The following is a 20328-nucleotide window of genomic DNA, read 5'->3' on the forward strand; positions in this document are numbered from 1 at the left end:
GCCAATAAATGAAAAAGGAGGAATATGAGTATCCCCACTTTAAACTGCCTGTGAATTAAGTAATCTAGCCTTTGGGCTACATTACCTCAGTAGCTACTGAGGTCACAAAAAGACAAGTAGGCACATGTGTCTCACGATGGGAGCAGCAACAGGACCTACACAGCCTTGCCAAAGGGATCAATCTAAACCTAAAAGCCTGTGAACTGAAACCAAGCCTAAATCCAGCAGTGCACAGGGACAGAGCATACCAGACTCCTCGTGAGTATTCAGAATGTAAAATTTAGACCATAGGAAATGTTGCAAGACAAATGGCACGTGCTCTTCAACGCATGCGTTGTAAGGAAGGAAAAAGGAGAAAGGAGATTAATGCAGATGTAAAAGAACTTCAAATCAAAAGCTAAAACTACAGTGCTAAGGAAATTTCAGATGACAAAACTAATGTAAGCATATTAACTTTAAAACATGTCTGCACATTTTTTAAACAGGTCCCTTGATATGACCCTTGATATGGGGAGCGAGTACTGGGCATTAACTCAGGCATTCTACCTCTGAGTTACATGCCTGACCCCTTTTATTTTTTATTTTTATAGTTTTATTGGTGCAGTGTAATTATACATCCTAGTGAGATTCAAAGGGTATTTTTTATTTTAAAACAGGTTCTCTCACTAAGTTGTTGAGGCTGGCCTTGAACCTGTGCTCTTCCTGTCTCAGCTTCCTGAGTCCTGGGATTATAGACTTGCGCTACCATGCCGAGCTGACCTCTCAAATCTGGTGGTCTTAATGACTCAACTGTAACCAATAAAAGGAAATGACTCCATATGACTTATGTCATAAAAAGTAATGACTCCTCCCTCCTCCTCCTCCTCTTCCTCCTCCTCCTCGTCCTTCTCCTCCTCCTCTAGGGATTGAACTCAGGCATTCTACCTCTGAGTTACACCTCTGAAACAGGGCCTCACTAAAATGCTGAGGGATTTGCTAAGTTGCTAAAATGCTGAGGGTGTTCACTGTCCTTGAACCTGTGATCCTCCTATCTCAGCCTCCCAGATGTTGGAATCACATGCATGTATCACCATACCCAGCTGACATTTTCTTCTTGTTCCTTGGGACACTCACTTTTGGAGCTCTGAATCACCACGTGAGAAATCTGATTACCATGAGACCACCATGCTGTGAGGAAGCCCAAGCCACCTAGAGGCCAGAATGGGTGCTCTGTACTGAGATGGAGACCCTAGCTAGGAGCCAGCCTTAGCTTTCAAACATGTGAGTAAAGATGTCTCAGGACTATTCCAGCCTCTGGCTGTTGAGTCACCTTCAGACACAAGACTTTTCAGCCAAGGCTGCGAATGCCATGGGACAGTGGTGTAGCATAGCCAGCCTCTGCTGGCTGGCAAGAACCAAGTATCAACACCTCTCCCCACTCCACATTCAGTGTAGCTACGCTGTGGGCTTGAAATTGGTGGGAGTATTTACACCAAGGAAATAGGCAAACACGTCCCACTTCCAATTGATACATCTCCCTTCCCACCCTCCCACCACCAATTCCTGGGTACTCTACCCAGTGGTTCTTTCTAGGTAAGAGGCCCTTGACCAAAGTCACCTTCTAGTGACTCCTGGCAGGAGGATGGGCCCCACTTTGCTGCTGAGACACTGGGAGACCTTATAAAAGGAACTCTTGTGGCTGTGAAGGCCCAGGGAATAACTGTAACCTTGGTTCTAGTCAGAGAATACCCCTTTCCTCCCCTCTCCACTACTTTATTTTGTGTGTATGCTCCTAAAGGTTGAACACAAGAGCATTCTACCTCCCAGATACACCCCCAGCCCCATTTTGTTTTTTGTTTTAAAACAGGGTCTCGCTAGGTTGCTAAGAGTCGCTACATTGCTGAGACTGACCTCAAACCATGATCCTCCTGTCTCAGCCTCTCAAGTACTGGGATTACAAGTGTGTGCCATCACACCCAGCTCTACTTTTCCCTATAGTCAAGAGTAGTGGTGGTCAGGTGGCCCTAAGAGTTACTAGTCTTTCTCCCCCACAGCTTCTGCAAAGTGTTAGTACTGTGATAGATGTTTGTATTTGTGAACACTCATTGTACTAAGGGACTAACTTCTGTCACACCTCACTGAACTGACGTCAAGGGGCCATGGGAAAAAAGGAAACACCCAGGTCTCAGATGCCTGCTCCAAGAACTGCCTCCTGGACCTAGTCCAACAAAGCAGCCTGCCCCAGATTTAAGACTATTTTTACTGAGCAATTGACAACAGATCAGCCAACTATGACCTTTGTACCAGCTTTACATAGGAACAGCCTTCACTCACAATCAGAGCATCCTAACTACTGCAAGCACTGGCTGGGCCAGTGAACTTTCTCTCATACTATTTCACAGGTTTCTGTCCTAATAAAACCCCCAGTCTTTCCTTTATTCCTTGGAGTTACCAGAGGCCACGTGGCCTGTGCGTGTTTGTCCCTGATTGCAATCCTATCCTTTATTCCCAAATAACAGTTCCTTTATGGGAGACTAACCTCTTTATTTTTGTTTGGCTTTGATGGTTTGAGCTTCTCAGCCTTGAGAAGCTCTGTGGCTCTTGAGCACACATCTTTAGGTCTTAGCTACAGCTTCTTGCCAACTATTGCCTAGACAGAGGTACAATTCATTTGCCTTTGAAAATGCATACTGAATATTTTATTTTCATTAACAAAACCCTTGGTTACTGTAAGTGGTGAGAGTGTGGTGCTTGATGTCACTCTTTACTTGTTCTACACTGTGTGATTTAAAAACAGGACAAACAACCATCAAAACACCTGGTATATATGGTTCCTGCTCACTTTTCACTTCTTGCATCTTGCAATTTTAATTTTTGCTCTCCCCACCCATCCTTTTTTTTATTTTTCTGTTTCTCCTTTAATTTTTTTGTAGTACTAGAGATTGAACCCAGGTTCAATCTCTATACTACCACATCTTTTTATTCTTTTTTTTTGGGGGGGTGATACTGGGGTTCCTGGAAGCCCTTCTACCTCCAAGCTACACTCCCAGACCTATTTTTACATTTTTATTTGGAAACAGGGTCTCCTAAGCCAGCATGCGCGGCTGCCTTCGAACCTGCGTGATCCTCCTGTCTCTGCCTCCCAAGAGCGGGGATTACAAGCGTGCGCCACCACGCCCGGCTTTTTATTCTTTATTTTGAAACAGGGTCTTGCTAGATTGCTGCGAGTCTCACTATACTGCTGAGGCTGGCCTCAAACCTGCGATCCTCCTGTCTCAATCTTCTGAGTACCAGAATTGCAGGCGTGCAGCACCATGCCTGGCTTACTTTCTTTTTATTCCCCCTCTCTTGCTTGTTCCTAAAGTGACCTGATGTTGACCTAAATACCTAACGGCATTTCTTAGGCTCTCTGGTGGCTCTCAGGAATAATAATAAAAAGCTCGCTGGGCGTGGTGGCGCACGATTGTAATCCCTGTGCTTGGGAGGCAGAGACAGGAGGATCGCGCAGGTTCGAAGCCAGCCGTGTGCGCTGGCTTAGGAGACCCTGTTTCCAAATATAAAATGTAAACATAGGTCTGGGAGTGTAGCCCGGAGGTAGAAAGGCTTCCAGGAACCCCAGTACCACAATAATAATAATAATAATAATAATAATAATAATAAATAACTCATATAATTTCTTGATTAACCAATTTATCTCTATTGTCACTTTCATTCTATCCCATTCCCACTAAAAACAATTCACTTATTAACATATGCTAACAAAATACTACTTTAAGTGTAGTACATTACAATATAAGTTACATCCAAATTTCTAACACTTTGAAATGAAAAAATTTTCAGAAATCATTGGTGTTTAGTTGGCCAAGATGGCACCCATTTGTGCATGTGGTTTTAAAAAAAAAACCCGACCAGATCAACATTCCGTTTCTGTGGCAGTTTTCTCTTGCTTGGCCTTCTGGCCTTCCATCGCCATTGTGGGCCCGACTACTAAGTTACACACACTACTGGCATGTCCGGATCTGTCTAACTTGCCCTGAACCAGCTTCGTAGTCCTAGGATGGCCATGTAAACTTTTTGACCTTAGAGATGGGAATCCCAAAGTTTGGTGTGGTTTCACAGACAGTAAGTTTTCCCTGTCCATTCTGTCTGTCACGGTGAGGGATAAGTGAGATAGCTGAAGAGCCCCTGCAGGGGCACAGTTCTCTTCTCCCTCTTCCTTTGGTTGTTCTTTATCCTCCACCAGCCCTGCAGCTTCGGACATGATGCAAGGGATCTCTGTGCTCCGAGACCGAGTGATCTTTTGGACTTGGTATTTCCACTCCGTGGTCCATTGCTGAACAGTCGAGGGGCACGCTTGGTCCATGACTGATCTGTACTCGGTGCTCCAGTTGTCAAGACCACTCACCAGCTTTCTTCCCTCAGAATATACGAAGCTTCTGGACTTCATGGTTTTGTAAGTATTGACCGTTTCATCAGGGTGATAGCGTGCAATTCTGGTTTCTTCCAAGGGGTAGGAAATCGTGCCTTCTATCTTTGCTGTTTCCACTGTTAGCTGAGTGTTTGGAAAATCTGACTGGCTCTGTCCATGCATACCATCTGTCAGGGAAATAGTCTCTTCTCTGGTGGAGTCGGCTTGCCTCCCACCGTCTTCAGTGGAAACCCCAATATCTGGGCCTACTCTGGGCTCTGCAGGGTTCTTGGAGTCCTCAACTGTGAGTAGACCACGGGCTGGCGTGGCTGGCGGGCTGGGGCTGGGCGAAGAGTGAAGGCTGCTCTGGCGCTCAGGGAGAAGGTGTATTTTCGAGTCTTTCTCTTCCTTCACACGGAAAGAACAGGTTTTCTTCCGGAGTCCCATCCCTGGTGACATGGAGAGAGAAGTGTCCTCCAACAGTAACTCTTCCCCATTGAAGTGGTAACGGTACAGGCTGTAGCCATCAGCACTGCCGATGCTGCTCTGCCGCAGGAGGAAGGTAGCATCACACTCTGATGATGCTCGGGACCGTGCCTGTATCAAATCCGACCTGTCGATCCCTGCAAGGTTTTCCAGAGCGTTCACCATCCTGCTGGATAATTCTTCAAGTTGGGAGAGTCGAAGATCTACAGTCTGCAGGGACGTCTTCATAAAGTTTTCTCTTTCGTTGATTTCTTCCAACCTCATTGACATATTTTCAACCCTGGCAAATACAAAAGAGACAGATTGATTAACTGAGATTAACCAAATAACATAAATGAAAAGATTACAGCATTGCTATGAAATCTTGCAGGCTTTTGAGAATCATGGAATTTTTAGGGTATATTTGTAGTCTTTACATGTCCTTAATATAACCATTCAAATAAGGAGTATCAGGAAATAATGGAAACAATAGTTAAGATATGTTTTTTCTAGTCTTTCTGTGAGATGTCTTCTGTATACACTAACAAATACTTGCTCTGGTGCTATTCTAGATATATTTAATGCCCGAAACAACTCTATGAGGCACTATTATTATCATGCCCACTTTATGGATGGGGCGATTAAGTCATGGGGAGCGTAGGTACTCTAAGGGCACATAGCTGATCAGTAGTGGAGCTGGGCTCTCAGCACAGTCTAGCTCCTGTCTTGGCTCCAGCCATTTTACCTTAGCTAAGACATCACACTGCCTCCAGCAATAAAGAGAGATTGAGCCTTTCCTCAGTATCCAAGGGAGATTGTTTCCAGGGCCCTTGGGGATGCCAGAATCCTTGGGTGCTCAAATGGCTCATAGAAAAGGGCATAGCATTTGCATCCAACCCACACAACATCCTCCCAAGGACTTCACGTCATCTTGAGATGACTGTAATACCTAATGCAATGCAAATGCTCCAAAAGTTGCTATCCTGAATTATTTAGAGAATAAGGACAAGAACTCTGAACCTTTTCAGCACAGATAGAGTTTTAAAAAATGTTTTCAATCCAAGGTTGGCCATATTCATGGATTGCTGAACCCACAGATGTGCAGGCCCAACTGTCCTAGCATGTGGTCTTTGGAATTTTAACTCTAGCCTTCAGTAATACATGGTTATAGCAAAATAGATAAAGTCCTATTTACATTTTAAGGGATGTATAAAATGAATTGTTGATAATTAAATTTGGGGTACCAGATGATTTTCTTGAGTGACAATGATTCATTCAACGGAAAAATACCAGTAATTTTAAATTGCTCTTTATACTTAATAGTTAACATTCTCTTAATGAGGTGACACATGAAAAGATTGTGGCAGATTATTAATGCCTGCTATTGGATGGTGTGTGTGTGTGTGTGTGTGTGTGTGTGTGTGTGTGTGTGTATTACGGGAGACTGAACCCAGGGGCATTCTACCTCTGAGCTATACCCCCAGCCCTATTTTATTTTTCTTTGGAAACGGGGTCTCACTAAATTGCGGAGGACCTCACTAAGTTGCTGAGGCTGCGATTCTCCTGTCTCAGCCTCCCAAGTACTGGAATTGCAGGCATGTACCACCATGACCAGTTATTGGATACTTTTTTAAAAATGCCTAGAAGACCAAGCAGCAGTCTATGAAACTACAATGTTGCCTGGACTAAAATCCATTGGAATAGGCCTTGTTTTATACTTCAATATGAACAGTAGGAATTCAACCTTAAACCTTTCAATTGGTTCATGAAATTTAACCTTAATAGACAGTGAGGTTATGGTCTGCCTTCCAAAAGTTGAATTTAAGTCGGGCATGGTGGCATAGCCTTGTAATCCCAGAACTTGGGAGGCTAAGACAGGAGGATCACAAGTTCAAGGTCAGCCCCAGCAACTTAGACTCTCAGCAACTTAGACCCTGTTTCAAAATAAAAAATAAAAAAGGACTAAGGGTGTAGCTCAGAGGTATAAAGCTCCTGGGTTTAATCCCTAGCACCAAGATGAATGAATGAATGAATGAATGAATGTTAGATTTGTCCTGAGGACAGGCATGGGAATCCGGGCTCAGTTGGACAGTATGGTGGTTTGTCCCAAAAGGTTCCATTGTGCTTGGATTTCTCCTCCTTTTCTTAAGAATATCCAATGTCTATAGCCTTAGCTTGCACTGCGGTCTGTGTTTATTTAGAAGGTTTCTGCTATCCTTTCTACAAACCCATACACATCCCCCATTGCTCAGCTTGCTTTCCTCTTACCCACACCCTGATGACCCCTTTCTTACCTTTTGGGCAGTGCCTGGTGCTTGTCCCTGCACTGCAGAAGTTTCTGCCCTGTGCCCAACACCCACTCCCGTTCCTTCTGCAGCAACGTGGCCTCCCATTCTCCCAGTTACTTTTGCTGATGCCACTCTCCTGTCGGCCACGTTGACAGCTGCACACCAGACGTTTCACAGAGTTCTGGCTTCTATTCTTAACTCTTTTCTTGGGAGAAAACTATTTATATGCTGTTAGGAAACCACATCTTTGGGCAGGAGAGGTCTGGCTTCCTGGAAGGCTGCCATCAGGAAAGACCAAATTCACCATGGAAGAGAAGTTCTGGCTTTCTTCTTTAAAAACCCTCTATAGGTGTTTGTTTTGGTATGGGACATTGAACCCAGTTGGGATTCTGCCTCTGAGTTACAACTTTCACCCTTTCTGTTTTTGTTTGTTTGTTTTAAACAGGGTTGCACGTATTGTGAAGGAGTCATTAAATTGCTAAGACTGGTATCAAATCCCAAGTAGCTGGGATTACAGGAGTGACATTTTATAGTATGTGTGAAAGAAGGAAGAAAGAAAATGTGTCTAAGTTCACTTATCTCTGAAATAATTAACAAAAAGTACACATTCTGAGCTATCTCTTTTGCTAACCATGTTTTGAGACTTCCCACAACTATTTAAAGTACGTTTCACAAACCTTGACATCCACACAAAGAGTGGTTTCCACTTCACGTGGGAAAGATCGGCTATCTGGTAATCAACTTGACAAAAGTCCTACATCTGTTTACATGTCGAATGGCAGGGAAAAACGAGGGAAACCCATCATTTATGATAGAGCTTACAGGGAGATCCGATGTATCAGTAGACATGCTATTTATTTGGCTTTCCAAGGTTTTTTTTTTGTGTGTGTGGTACTGAGGTTCCTGGAAACCCTTCTACCTCCAGGCTACACTCCCAGACCTATTTTATACTTTTGTATTTTTGGAAACAGGGTCTCTTAAGCCAGCACAGCTGGCTTCGAACCTGCGCGATCCTCCTATCTCTGCCTCCCTAGCTCAGGGTTTACAAGCGTGCGCCACCACGCCCGGCGGCTTCCCAAGTTTTAATTCAACTGTCCTTTCAGCACAGGGTGAAGTATTTTTCAGCGCAGCACCAGATACTAAAGTATTCCAGATCCAAGTGATTGTCTGGGCTCGGCTTTTAATTAAAGTTGATTCCCTCCTAAAGATGCAGTTCTAATCCAAAAGTACCGTAGTACCTTCTGAAAGACGTTTTCAGTTGTTACAATTTGGAAGCAACTATGAAAAGAATGTCTAATATTTATGTATAAGCTTTGTTATGAAGATAAACTTAATTTCAATAGGGTAAATGGGTAGATGTCAATTGATTGTTGACTCATCTAGTAAGTGGATATTTAACTTGAAAAAATGTCATGGTTTTATATTTATGTTTTATATTTGTATCTATGGTCCATTTTTAGTTAATTTTTTTGGGGGTGGTACTGGGGTTCCTGGAAGCCCTTCTACCTCCGGGCTACACTCCCAGACCTATTTTTACATTTTTATTTGGAAACAGGGTCTCCTAAGCCAGCGCATGCGGCTGGCTTCGAACCTGCGCGATCCTCCTGTCTCTGCCTCCCAAGCGCGGGGATTACAAGTGTGCGCCACCACACCCGGCTTTAGTTAATTTTTGTATGAGATCCTTTTTTTCTTTTTTTCTTTTTTAGCATGAGCATGTCAAATAACATTTATTGAAAAGACTATCCATTCTTCGTTGAATTACTTTTATGCATTACAATGACAATTTATGCATTGCTATGATATATAAATAATGCTGATTTTTGTGTGTTGACCTTGTATCCTGTAATCTTGCTAAATTTACTTAATACTTCCAGAAGGTTTTTTATGATTTGCCCCATTATGTTAACATTATGTTATGATTTTCTGCATAGACAATTACATCATTCACAAATAGGAATAGTTTTACTTTTCAAGATATGTGTCTGTTATTTCTTTTTCTTGTCTTATTACACTGGCTATGACTTCTAATACATTGTTAAATAGCATTAGTGAGAATGGCTCTCTTTCCCTATTCTCAGCTTCAGGGAAAAGGCAAGTAGTCTTTCACCATGTTAGCTGTCGGCCTTTTATAAGTTCCATTGATCAGATTGAGGAAGTTCCCCTCTCATTCTAGATTGCTGGGAGGTTTTATATTTTCTATTTTACTTTTTTATTATTATTATTAATGTTAAATTTTGTCAAATGCTCTTTCTATACCAGTTTATATAATCATGTGAGGTATTTTTCTTTACATTGTTAATTTTTAGGTTAAATTGATTGTTTTTAAGTCTTGAGCTAGCTTTTCATTCCTGGGATAAACTACCTGGATGTAGCTAAAATCAACTTGAGAGTATTTTTTTTTTTGTAGTACTGGGGTTCCTGGAAACCCTTCTGCCTCCGGGCTACACTCCCAGACCTATTTTTATACTTTTTTATTTGGAAACAGGGTCTCTTAAGCCAGCGCGGCTTGCTTCGAACCTGCAAGATCCTCCTGTCTCCGCCTCCCAAGCGCAGGGATTACAAGAATGCGCCACCACGCCCGGCAACTTGCGAGTATTTTATTGTGAATTTTTGTGTTTGTGTTTATGAATGAAAACTACATTAGTATATAGTTTTCTTTTCAAGTGTCTTTGGTTTTGGTGTCAGGATAATGCTGACTTTAAAAAAATAGTTGGGTCATGACCAACTGTTTTCACTTACTATAGATTTTATCGTAGTTGTTCTAGAGATTGCAAAGTAACATTTCACAGTCTAGTTAGCATCAGCATTTTACCAGGTCAGCCTCAGCAACTTAGTACCAAAAAATAAATAAACAAAAAGGGCTGGGGGGTATAGCTTGGAGAGAGGATGCCCCTGGGTTCAATTCCAAGTATCAAAACCAAAACCAAAGTACAATATAATATTATAAGATTAATAACTGATATTAGATATCCTGACACTTTTTGTCTCTTTGACTTGATTTTGAGGGGAAGAAACAGAACTATTTCTGATCCTCATTCTGTCAACCTTGGGATTCCCTATGAAATGTGCTTGTATTCAAATTGAGTATGAAGTTAGCCCCCAATTCCTCATCAGGCTTCTGTTGTCATTAGACCCTTAGAAAAAAATAATAATACATGTAGCATGATGGTGGTTTTTTTTTTGTTTGTTTGTTTTTGTGGGTTTGGGGCTGGAACCCAGGGGCATTTGACCTCTGAGCTACACCCTATACCCTATTTTTTATTCTTTATTTTGAAACAGGGTCTCACTAAGTTGCAGAGGGCCTAAGTAGCTGAGGCTGTCCGCGAACCGTGATCCCCTGGTCTCAGCCTCCCAAATGCGGGGATTACAAGTGTGTGCCACCACGCCTGGCTGTATGATGGTGTTTTGAGAATTAAAGGAAACTGTATGCATGAAAAGCTCTCCATGAACTCTAGGTTCTGTACATATACTAAAGAACACAACTGTGGGAAATATGGTATCATTGCAAATCTTCTCTGTATCTCGCCGTGTCTATTATTAAAGTTATTTGATTTTGAGTGTGATAACCCTAAACCTCAAAGTAGTTTTATGAAAATACATTTTTAGTAAAGGAATTGTAGATAATGTTTTCCATTTTACTGAAATAATAATAGGTACAAGTATATGGAACTTAACTTTTTTTTTCCTTGTGGTATTGGGAACTGAACCCAAGGGCGTTCTATCTCTGAGCTACACATTTGCCCTATTTTATTTTTTTACTTTGAAACAGGGTCTTATTAAGCTATAGAGGGCCTTGTTAAGTTACTGAGGCTGGCCTCAACCCTGCAATCCTTCTGTCTCAGCCTCCCAAGTACAGGTGTGTGCAACTATGCCCAGCTTTGTTATAACTTTTAAGAGATGTGTACAGCATAATTTTACTAGACTTTGCATAGACTCTATCATAAGGTCCAAATTCATATTCTCATGGTAAAAGTTCCTATGTGTCTTTCTTGAGGACCAGATGTAGACACTTGGAGTTCTGTACTAAGCCAATTATTAAAGTTTATTTTATGTGCAGTCCTATCTTTTCATGTGAAACATTCACCCTTCACCTGCAAGCCATCCTATAAATTGTATGGGAACATTTCCTTAATGATAGAGTTAAATGTTCACATAAAAAACACGACGTTAGTGGAGCTTGGTCCAGTTTGTACTTGAAGAACTTCAGCCCATGTTTCCAGATCCAGTGATCTTCTACACTTGAGTTCTAAGCCTCTTCCTGCCCTGTAATTTTATCCCAGATCTATAGATCATAAAGTTGCCTAATCCACTCTAAATTTTACATCCAGCTATTTTAATTTGCATCTACTTCTTTATATAGGACTGTCTTTTTAAACTTAGTAATTATAGGGAGAACACCCAGGATAGAATCATGTGCTGACTTGCAGTTTTACATATGAAAGAATGAAGGGAGAGCAGTAATAAGGAAGCAAGACTTAAGTCTCCCGGCTTTATTGTCCTTAGTAATGGTTACTAAAGAAATATTAAGCTTTGGGAGAGACCAGCTCTCTGCTGCCTTACTTATATACGCCAGCGTGGCTATACATTAGCCCTCCTGGGTTTCTAGAATTCAAGCCATAGAATTCACAGCCTTTTCTGCAATGTCCACTCTGTTCAAGCCAGAATCTGCAGCCGGCCACTTTAGTGAAGCTCCTTCCCATACCCTAGGTCCTCTCCCTCACTCCAGCCCTCCAGCAGTGCCAATCCCTCGCTCTTGTTGTCACTGCCAGGACTCCAGGGCTGGGCAAAGAACAGCGGTTCCTGGAGGCAATGCAGTGCGTGGATGCCCTCATTCCTGGACACCTGCTGGCTTTTAGGAGTGTAGTCCCCTTCAGCCACTGTAGCTCCTTTTCTGCATTCCTGCCTTTGATCTACACCGTGCCACTGGTCATAATCATGAGAACCACGCTGACCCATCTCAACACAAAAGCCATATTATCCAATTTCATTTGCATCTTCACTATTCCTGGTAAGCAATCCCTTTATTATCTCCCTTCCTGGACTATTTCCCCTAAAAGTCACCTCACTTGTCTGGGGTCCTCCCTCCTAGTTCCATGATGACAGTCTTGATGGGGATGGGTATACTTTTATCCCACTCCCATTTTTACTTTCTCTGTGTCCAGACTTTCTATTAGTATAATGCTCTTGGCTCCCTCCAGCCCCTTATTTTATTTTATTTATGTTTTTAGGAGGACTGCTTTTTGGGTTGGAATTTGGGGACTATGCTTGTCTTTCTGTCTTTGAAAATCAGTTGTCTGCAAGGCCCCCTGGTTCTCACATTGTCTTGCTCAGTGGTAAGCTCAGCGGGGAGACTGCCTCTTCCTGAGAAGGGAGGCTGAGGTGGCTACTGGACCTGTGATGAGTGGACATGCTCAGTTCTGGGTGTGTGTTTGGCAAGAACCAAGTCACACCCTCCAGTACAATTTTTACTAACAAAGTGGATCTTTTAAAAATCTTTGTTTGCCTGATGTCTGTCTCTCTCTGAATTGGCTCTCCAAGACAGACGAGGAACAGAATGTTGTTCACTGGGAACATTAAACCCCACTAATCCCATTCCTTTCCTGCATCCCAGCAGCCTTGGCTCCTGTGAGTTACAAGACGAAGGGATCAGCTGAGGTCTTCATCTTTCCACGACCTGCTCCACATCTGAAGCATCATCTCTTCCCTGTCTAGTCTGACCTCTCTTTCCGTTCTAGCTACCTTCTTGTCTTCTTGTTAGGGTCTCTCTTACCAGCATCTCCCACTTACATGGGAAGGGATATCAAATACGATCTCACCAGCAATTGTTGAATTGCTGATATCCTGTCAAGCTTTCCAGGAGTCTGAGACCTTAACCCAGATTCATACACACATCTCACACAAAACCACTTAACATAGAAAGATTAGGTTAATAAGAATCTGCTAGAGCCGGGCGTGGCGGCACACGCTTGTAATCCCAGCACTTGGGAGGCTGAGACAGGAGGATCGCACAGGTTCAAAGCCAGCTTTAGCTACTTAGTGAGGCTCTCAGCAACTTAGTGATCCCTCTTTCCAAATAAAGTATAAAATAGGTCTGGGAATATAGCCCGGAGGAAGAAAGCTTTTTGGTTCTACCCCTAGTAACACACACACACACACACACACACAATCTGTTATTGCAGGTTTAGATATTCTAAAACCCAGAGCTCCTTAAGTACAAGAATAATTGAATTTATTTTTAATTTTTATTTTTTGGCAGTAATGGGGGTGGAACCCAGGGGCTTTCTACCTCCGGGCTATACTCCCAGACCTATTTTCTATTTGGAAACAGGGTCTCACTAAGTTGCTGAGAGCCTCACTAAGTAGCTGGGGCTGGCTTCAAACCTGCGGGATCCTCCTGTCTCAGCCTCCCAAGTGCGGGGATTACAAGCGTGCACCACCATGCCCGGCTTAATAATTGAATTTAAAATATATGAGCCAGGTATGGTGGTGCATGCCGGTGATTCCAATAACTGAGAGACTGAGACAGGAGGATCACAAGCTTGAGGCCAGCCTAAGCAACTTTGTGAGACCATTTCAAAATAAAAGAATAAAATAGGGCTGGGGGTGTAGCTCAGTGTTAGAATGCCCTGGGTTCAATTCCTGGTAACACACACACACACACACACACACACACACACATAAAATATAATTTATGAGTTGCATCCAGTTTATTTTGAAATATCAAGTATCAACAAAATGAATGTAAATGGAAGTAGAAATATTAAAAAAGAGCAGGCAGTATATAGCAAAAAAATTTGAAAACCCAGACTAATATACTTATCATAATCAAACACTAAGTTTGCTTAGATTCCTCAAAGTCATGGAAAAAAATAAAACACACTATATGATAATGATTCTCATCATTTGGGAAGAGCAAACTAAAACTCCAACAAAGGGTTGTCCAGAAAGATTCCTTGCAACCCATAAAGGGATGCCAAACCATAAAAGGAACAGTGTGTTGGGTGGTGGATTGTCAGAAGACATGGGGAGGGCCTTGAGTGGTGCGTGATAAAATCCTATGTCACCAGTCACTCACCTGGAAGTAGAAGGTTCAGGTTGACATCTTCCCTGGCCATGCCGGTATGACCCGTCTATCATCTGTTCTCATCCCAGCTGCCCTCGGGCTCTCCCGAGATATCTCTTTGAGCAGAGACAATCCCTACCAACATCAGCCCTCAACTGGGCATTGCTAATATTAAGCATTGTTTCCTGGCAATTATGGGTAACATGATCCTTTGTATCTTGAGAAAGTGCTTTATTTTGTTTTGTTTTTTGGTAGTAGGGATTGAATCTAGGGACATTCTACCTCTGAGCTATATGACCAGCCCTTTTTATTTTTTATTTTGTAATAGGGTTTTGCTGAATTGCTAGGCTGGCCTCCAAGCTTTAATCCTCTGGTCTCTGCCCCCAAGTATGGGGATGACAGATGTGTGCCACTGTCCCCAGCCTGTTCCTTGTTTTTAATAGGGAAAATGATGTTTTGAAACTAGAGGAAGCATTGTTGATTCTGCTTTTTTGAATATTTCGTGAGGGGACTATTTAAGGTAGTACTGAAATTGTATTCAAATCAAGAGAGACAAAATTTGAGGGTCATTCATTCACTCACTTATTCAATCAATAACTCTCATTCCTATTATGTGGAGCGGTGCCGGTTTGAGGCATACCTTGGTGAACAAAATCTAGACCTGGTGTCTGCCCATATGGGGCTTAGGGCTGAGTGCTCCTGAGGTGTGAGGTGGTCATGGAAGATTTTCTTAAGAGCTGGCATCTGAGCAGGGAAGAAGAGTGAGGTGTACCAGGCAGAGGAAAGCATGTGCAAAGTCCCTGTGTCAGGAAGGACTTTGAGGAAATAAAAGAAGGCCAAGACCTGGACTAGAGAACCCGAGGAAGAGGAGAGTTGAGAGTAAGGCTGGAGTGATGTCTGAGCCTTGCGGCCCTGATAGCAGCAGGAGCCACTGTGGGGCTTTTAAGCAGACCTGGTGGACAGGAAGCTCAGAGCCCTGCCAAGTCTATAGAGTACAACCTAGATGGAAAGAACAGAAAGGCCCATGGAAGCTCCATGGGGGGCAGCTGCAGGAATGGACATCAAGGTTAATAGAAGCTTGTACTAGCCTGCTGGGGGCAGTGGGTGGGCTGTGATTAATCTGCAGGAGAAGTAAACAACCTAACGATCGATCGATCGGCAGCGAGGAAGAGGGGGACGCCACAATGACTTGCTGAACTAGCTGAATGGCGGTGCCACTCAGGGAGCCTGGAGCGCAGGAGAAGATGTACCGGTCTGGGAGGAGAGCAAGCTACGAGTGAGCGCCATTGAGCAAGGGACCCAGGCAGCACGTTGGGTTCAGTACTGTACTGCCTCTCCTGTGATGTTAACACTGAAGCCCATCACAAACCTCTTACTGGGAGACAAAGCGTCAGGTCTTACAAAATGCTGACACCCATGATAAAAATAAGTGGCTAAGGTCTTAGAGCGTTATGTGTAATGCCCAAGCACCCGAAGAAGGCCGTGGATATAGTTTCCAGCCAGGATTACTCAACAGACCCTCTACAGAAGCACGTGGCTAATGCGCGGACATCCCATATGAACACTTCGGTAAGACCGAGTCATGAGAATCGCTGTCTACAAAGGTACCTAGAGAATGGGGAGGCCTGGCCTGCTCCTCACCGGACCCTGCAGGCTGATGGCACTGGAGCGGGCAGCACGAGAGAGGAGCAGGACTGTCACCAACCGGCAAAGTGAGGCAGAGAGTAGAACAAACTCAACGGGTCAAGGAGAGTAAAGAATTAGCAGAAAAGTCTAGACTGTCTAAAGTTGGACCTGAAGAGTAATCATGCAAGTTAGGTACAAGTAACTAATTTTCTTTCCACTGTTGTACCTCACCCTGGCGCCTCAGCTGGCCTGGTTACAGGAAGGAAAGATCCCTTCTCCCCACAGGACTCCTCTTTGGGTCTCCTGGCATTCACCAGTGAGTCAGCCTGCCAAGATCTACAAAGGGAAGTGAGAGGGCAGGAATGTGCCCCCCTCCTGAGGACCGCAGCCAAGGGAGACAGGAAGGGCCGGGCTTCTGTTGTGTTTTTGTTTTTGAAAGGATGCCCGGCACACTTTCATTCCTATTACGTATGCATGCAGCCCCAAGAGAAAAATGCAATTTGGTAGTGACCTGATACCCACATTCTTGGAGCACTGGTCCAAGAATGGTAAAAATTCAAACAATGCTGGGGGCAGGAGGAGGGAGAGTGTAAAACAAAACACGACTTCCATTGTATATGGCTGGCTGTGAGTAAACGCAAGTTTATGCCTAATTAAAAAGTGGAAATTTTAGATGATTTGTCTGGGGTACCTTCTTTTATGAAGAAGTAATTTTTATATTTCAAAAGCTTAGTAATTACTGTTTGAAATGTCATGTCAGCATTTCAGAGTTTAAATGAAAATGTACTTTATTTAAATGAACAAAAGTTGGTACAAGTAATCTTTGGGTTTGGCTTGTTGGGTCTGGTTGAATGACAAGGTGACTAGGGCCAGGAGGGGAGGGGTGCCAACTGCCAGGCGTCTCCCCTCTGGCAGGCGAGGGCTAGACACACACCAGGTGGACTTCGGGGCATATCTGCACATTCTGTTATAAATGTTGGAGCTCTTGATTGATAATTGCTGAATGTCTTTTCGAAGTCCTGTTGTGCTTATGTTTGTGAATATGCACACACACACACACACACACACACACACACACACACACACCTCTATCAGGAACCTTTAATTCTGAGTACTTGTGGGTATAGGGATAAGCCAGAATCCTCCATGTTCCTCTGCCTGCCTACATTGTGAATTATACTTTTTGAAAGTATGACCAGTGATCAAGGTCTTTATTAGCCTTAAATTAAGGTTGTAATTAGGTGATAAACTTTTATTAAGTGTTGAAGCCTCTCAAAATTGTACCAGTATTGGGAATGGCTTAGGAAGATTTGAGAAAGCTCTGATTATTAATAAATATATTTCAAAATTGGGTGAGGGGCACACCTATGGAAGGACTTGGTTTCTGCCAAGAAGCAGGCAGCTATTGTGATGTAAATCAATCTAGCTAAAGGTAATTAACAAGTAGAGAGAGAAGGGGCGCTAGGACTTCCTCCCTCAGCCCCAAACAGTAACATTCCTATTTCACCATAACATCTTTAACAAAAATTATGACTTAAAAATGCAAATAATGGTCTATTGTTCCTACCCATCCTTAGATCCACACTTTCTATCCTAGGGTAAGGCAGCACCATCAAGCTTGGAAAATGTCCTGTCCCTCCCTGCCTTCACTTACCCACTCACAGCTTCATTCCTTCATGCAGTCATTCCTTTGTCAAGACTAAGCACTGTTACTCCATTTATGCCGCTTTTGCTGGGTTCTGAGGATATAAAAGTGTCTGGAAGACAGACACGACTCTAATTCCGTGGGCTCCACACCCTGGGGACCCACTCCCTACCTTCCCCAGGCCTCAATTTCATGGGAGCCTTTGCACCCTGCCCTGTGAGGTTAGGAAGGGCGTTTTAGAGGCTCAGCAAGAGGCTGGGCTACATGAGGAGGCCAGTCCCTGGGGAGGCCTTCGCCCAGCAAAGGACAACATGTCTGAGAGTAAGGATGACGTCCAGTACTGGTCACTTCTCTGCGTAAACACACAACTGTTTGGTAAAATCTGTCAGGGGTTTTGGGGGCCCTGGTATTTGCAATGCATGTTATCGATTACTTCCTAATAATACACAGGGACCTAAATTTGATGAGGCAGGAGAGCACGGAGTGCATGCTGGACTCTGGCCTCCCCTGGGCGCCAGTGCAGCCGTCCCCAAAGCCCTGGCCGCGGTACCTCTCGCAGGTGACCCGGATGCGCTCGTCGCTGGAGGACTGCTGCTCGTCCTCCTTCTCCCGGAAGTGCTCCTGCACGCACTGCTCCTCGAACTCGTGCAGCCGCTTCAGCTCCTCACCGCTGAGGAACAGCTCTGTGTGAGGAGAAGGGGCTCGTGAGAAACAAGCCAGGCCCCGGGAGCGGTCAGTGGCTGCCTAAGCTCCCTCCACCACTCGGGAGTCACGTCTGACTCCTCCAATTGGTTATGATGCGAAACACAAAGCCAAACTAAAAGAAGGCGGTCAGACACCGCAGTCGTCTGTTACTTTCTTGTGTGTGTTTTAATACATTGATTAGGAAAGTGAAATCAAGTAGCATTTCCCAGGGACCCTTTTGCAGGTTATTTTATGCACAGAGTCAAGTGTATGACATTATTTTCGCATTCTCTTTAGATGACACAAAACTTTTATTTGTTTGTGGTTCTGGGGATTGAACCCAGGGGCATTTTACCTCCCAGCTACACCCCGGCCCTGTTTTATTATTTGGAATCAGGATCTCACTAAGTTGCAAAGTTCCTTGTTAAACTGCCTGCCTGCCTGCCTGCCTGCCTGCCTGCCTGCCTTCCTTCCTTCCTTCCTTCCTTCCTTCCTTCCTTCCTTCCTTCCTTCCTTCCTTCTTTCTTTTGTGGTACTGTTAAATTGCTGAGATTGGCTTGGAACCTGCAGTCCTCCTGTCTCAGCCTCCCAACTACTGGGATTGTAGGCATGCGCCACCATGCCCGGGTAAATTAAAACATCTTGAAAGGAGAATTGAGTAATTATAGTAATGTATAGAGAAGAGATATCTGGGAGGTCTCTCAACTTCCATGAGCTGGCTTTCCACAATATTGATTACTAGTAAATAACAAAAAGAACAAAATAGGCAGAAAACAAGAAGTATTCTGCAAAGCACAGTGGTGAGAGCGTTGTGTTTTCCAAACATGTAAATAGTGAGATTTTTATGAAGGTATCTGATTGGAACAGTTTTGTTTTTAAATTAGCCCCAAATCAGAATGAATGGTCCTGAACATACTCAGCCCACGATCCCGCTCCTCCTGGTCCCCTTCTCTTTTTTTCCTGCAGCGGCCGCTGAGACGCATAGCGATGATGTAGATGTGGCTGAGGATGATCATGGGAGGGGGCAAGACGGGCCTGTCGTGAAATGTCATGATCAGCTGGTATCGCTGGAACTTCCACACTTGGTTGGATATTGACTTTACTTCGAAGAAGGTATTGCTGTAAAAAAAAATTTTGATTATTTTGATTTTGTATTCTGATTTCCCAGAGTTACTGATGTGGAAATAAAAATAGACAATTGAAATGTTCTTTTAGAAGTAATATTCTAGATGCCCCAGTTGGTGCGGGTCCTTCATTATCTAGTCTTGGTTTATCGATGTGTGTTATCCACACTCACTAACATTTTGCTGGAGTTAAGAATCAAGATGAAGTGTATCAAATTGTCAGCCATTTCTTTCTTAAAAAACCACCCATAGTCTACGAACTCATATTCCCAAGAAATTATATTCCTTGTATCTAAAGATATGAGCCATCCATCAAAGCATTGTGAAGTGTTTAAACTTTCAATTAAAACCACTAGGTAACTGCTTTTATGTTTTGTAACTGAATTAATTAATTACTGAACTTATTGGATTGAAGGTATGTCTTGTTTTAGCTTCCAGCAGGAGGAGTGAGCACAGGATTGCACTGTCGACCAACACTGGACTTTAGGAAAGCTGGTTGTTAGGATTTAACGACCTCAGTTCTCCCTCTCAGCCCAGGAGTTGGAACCAAGTTCTTTCCAACACTCCATTCAGTTTTAAGATTTTATGTTTCTATTAAGGATTTGTTTCTCTCATAATTTTCATCTTAGAAACTAAAATTTTTTTTAAACATTTATCTCCTTTTTATTTATCTTATAAACTCAGCCCAGGGGCATTCTATCACTGAGCTACACCCCCAGCCTTTTTTACTTTTTATTTTGAAACAGGACCTCACTAAATTACTATACATTGGCCTCAAACCTGGGAGCCTCCTGTTTCAGCCTCCCAAGTTTTTTTTTTCCACCATGTACTAAGAATTGCCAGTGTACTCAGTACATTATGCCAAGTGGACAAGTCTTATAGAATATTGATTGAATAATTTAAGCCACTTTTTATTAGACCATTTCTTCTACTATTTTATAAAAGATGATAAAGATATTTTATATAATATTATGGTAACTGAAACAGTGCATGAAATTAATATTGCTTTCTCTGCCTCCAATAACACACACAAAGCACAACTTGAC

At 43.2% G+C, this 20328-nt stretch overlaps 1 protein-coding gene across 1 annotated transcript in view; it reads right to left on the reverse strand.

The window, feature by feature from the left end:
• Positions 1-3892: 3892 nt before the first annotated feature.
• Positions 3893-20328, reverse strand: part of TRPM1 (transient receptor potential cation channel subfamily M member 1) — a gene marked incomplete at both ends in the record, with an annotated part of 131553 nt that continues 115117 nt past the window's right edge. The window contains 3 exons of the mRNA XM_080691709.1: positions 3893-5153; positions 18025-18157; positions 19075-19277. Coding sequence (XP_080547835.1) covers positions 3893-5153; positions 18025-18157; positions 19075-19277 — 1597 coding nt within the window. The remainder of the gene's footprint in view (positions 5154-18024; positions 18158-19074; positions 19278-20328) is intronic.

Source organism: Muscardinus avellanarius (assembly GCF_963383645.1).
Source record: "Muscardinus avellanarius genome assembly, chromosome: 3".
Lineage (NCBI taxonomy): Eukaryota > Metazoa > Chordata > Mammalia > Rodentia > Gliridae > Muscardinus > Muscardinus avellanarius.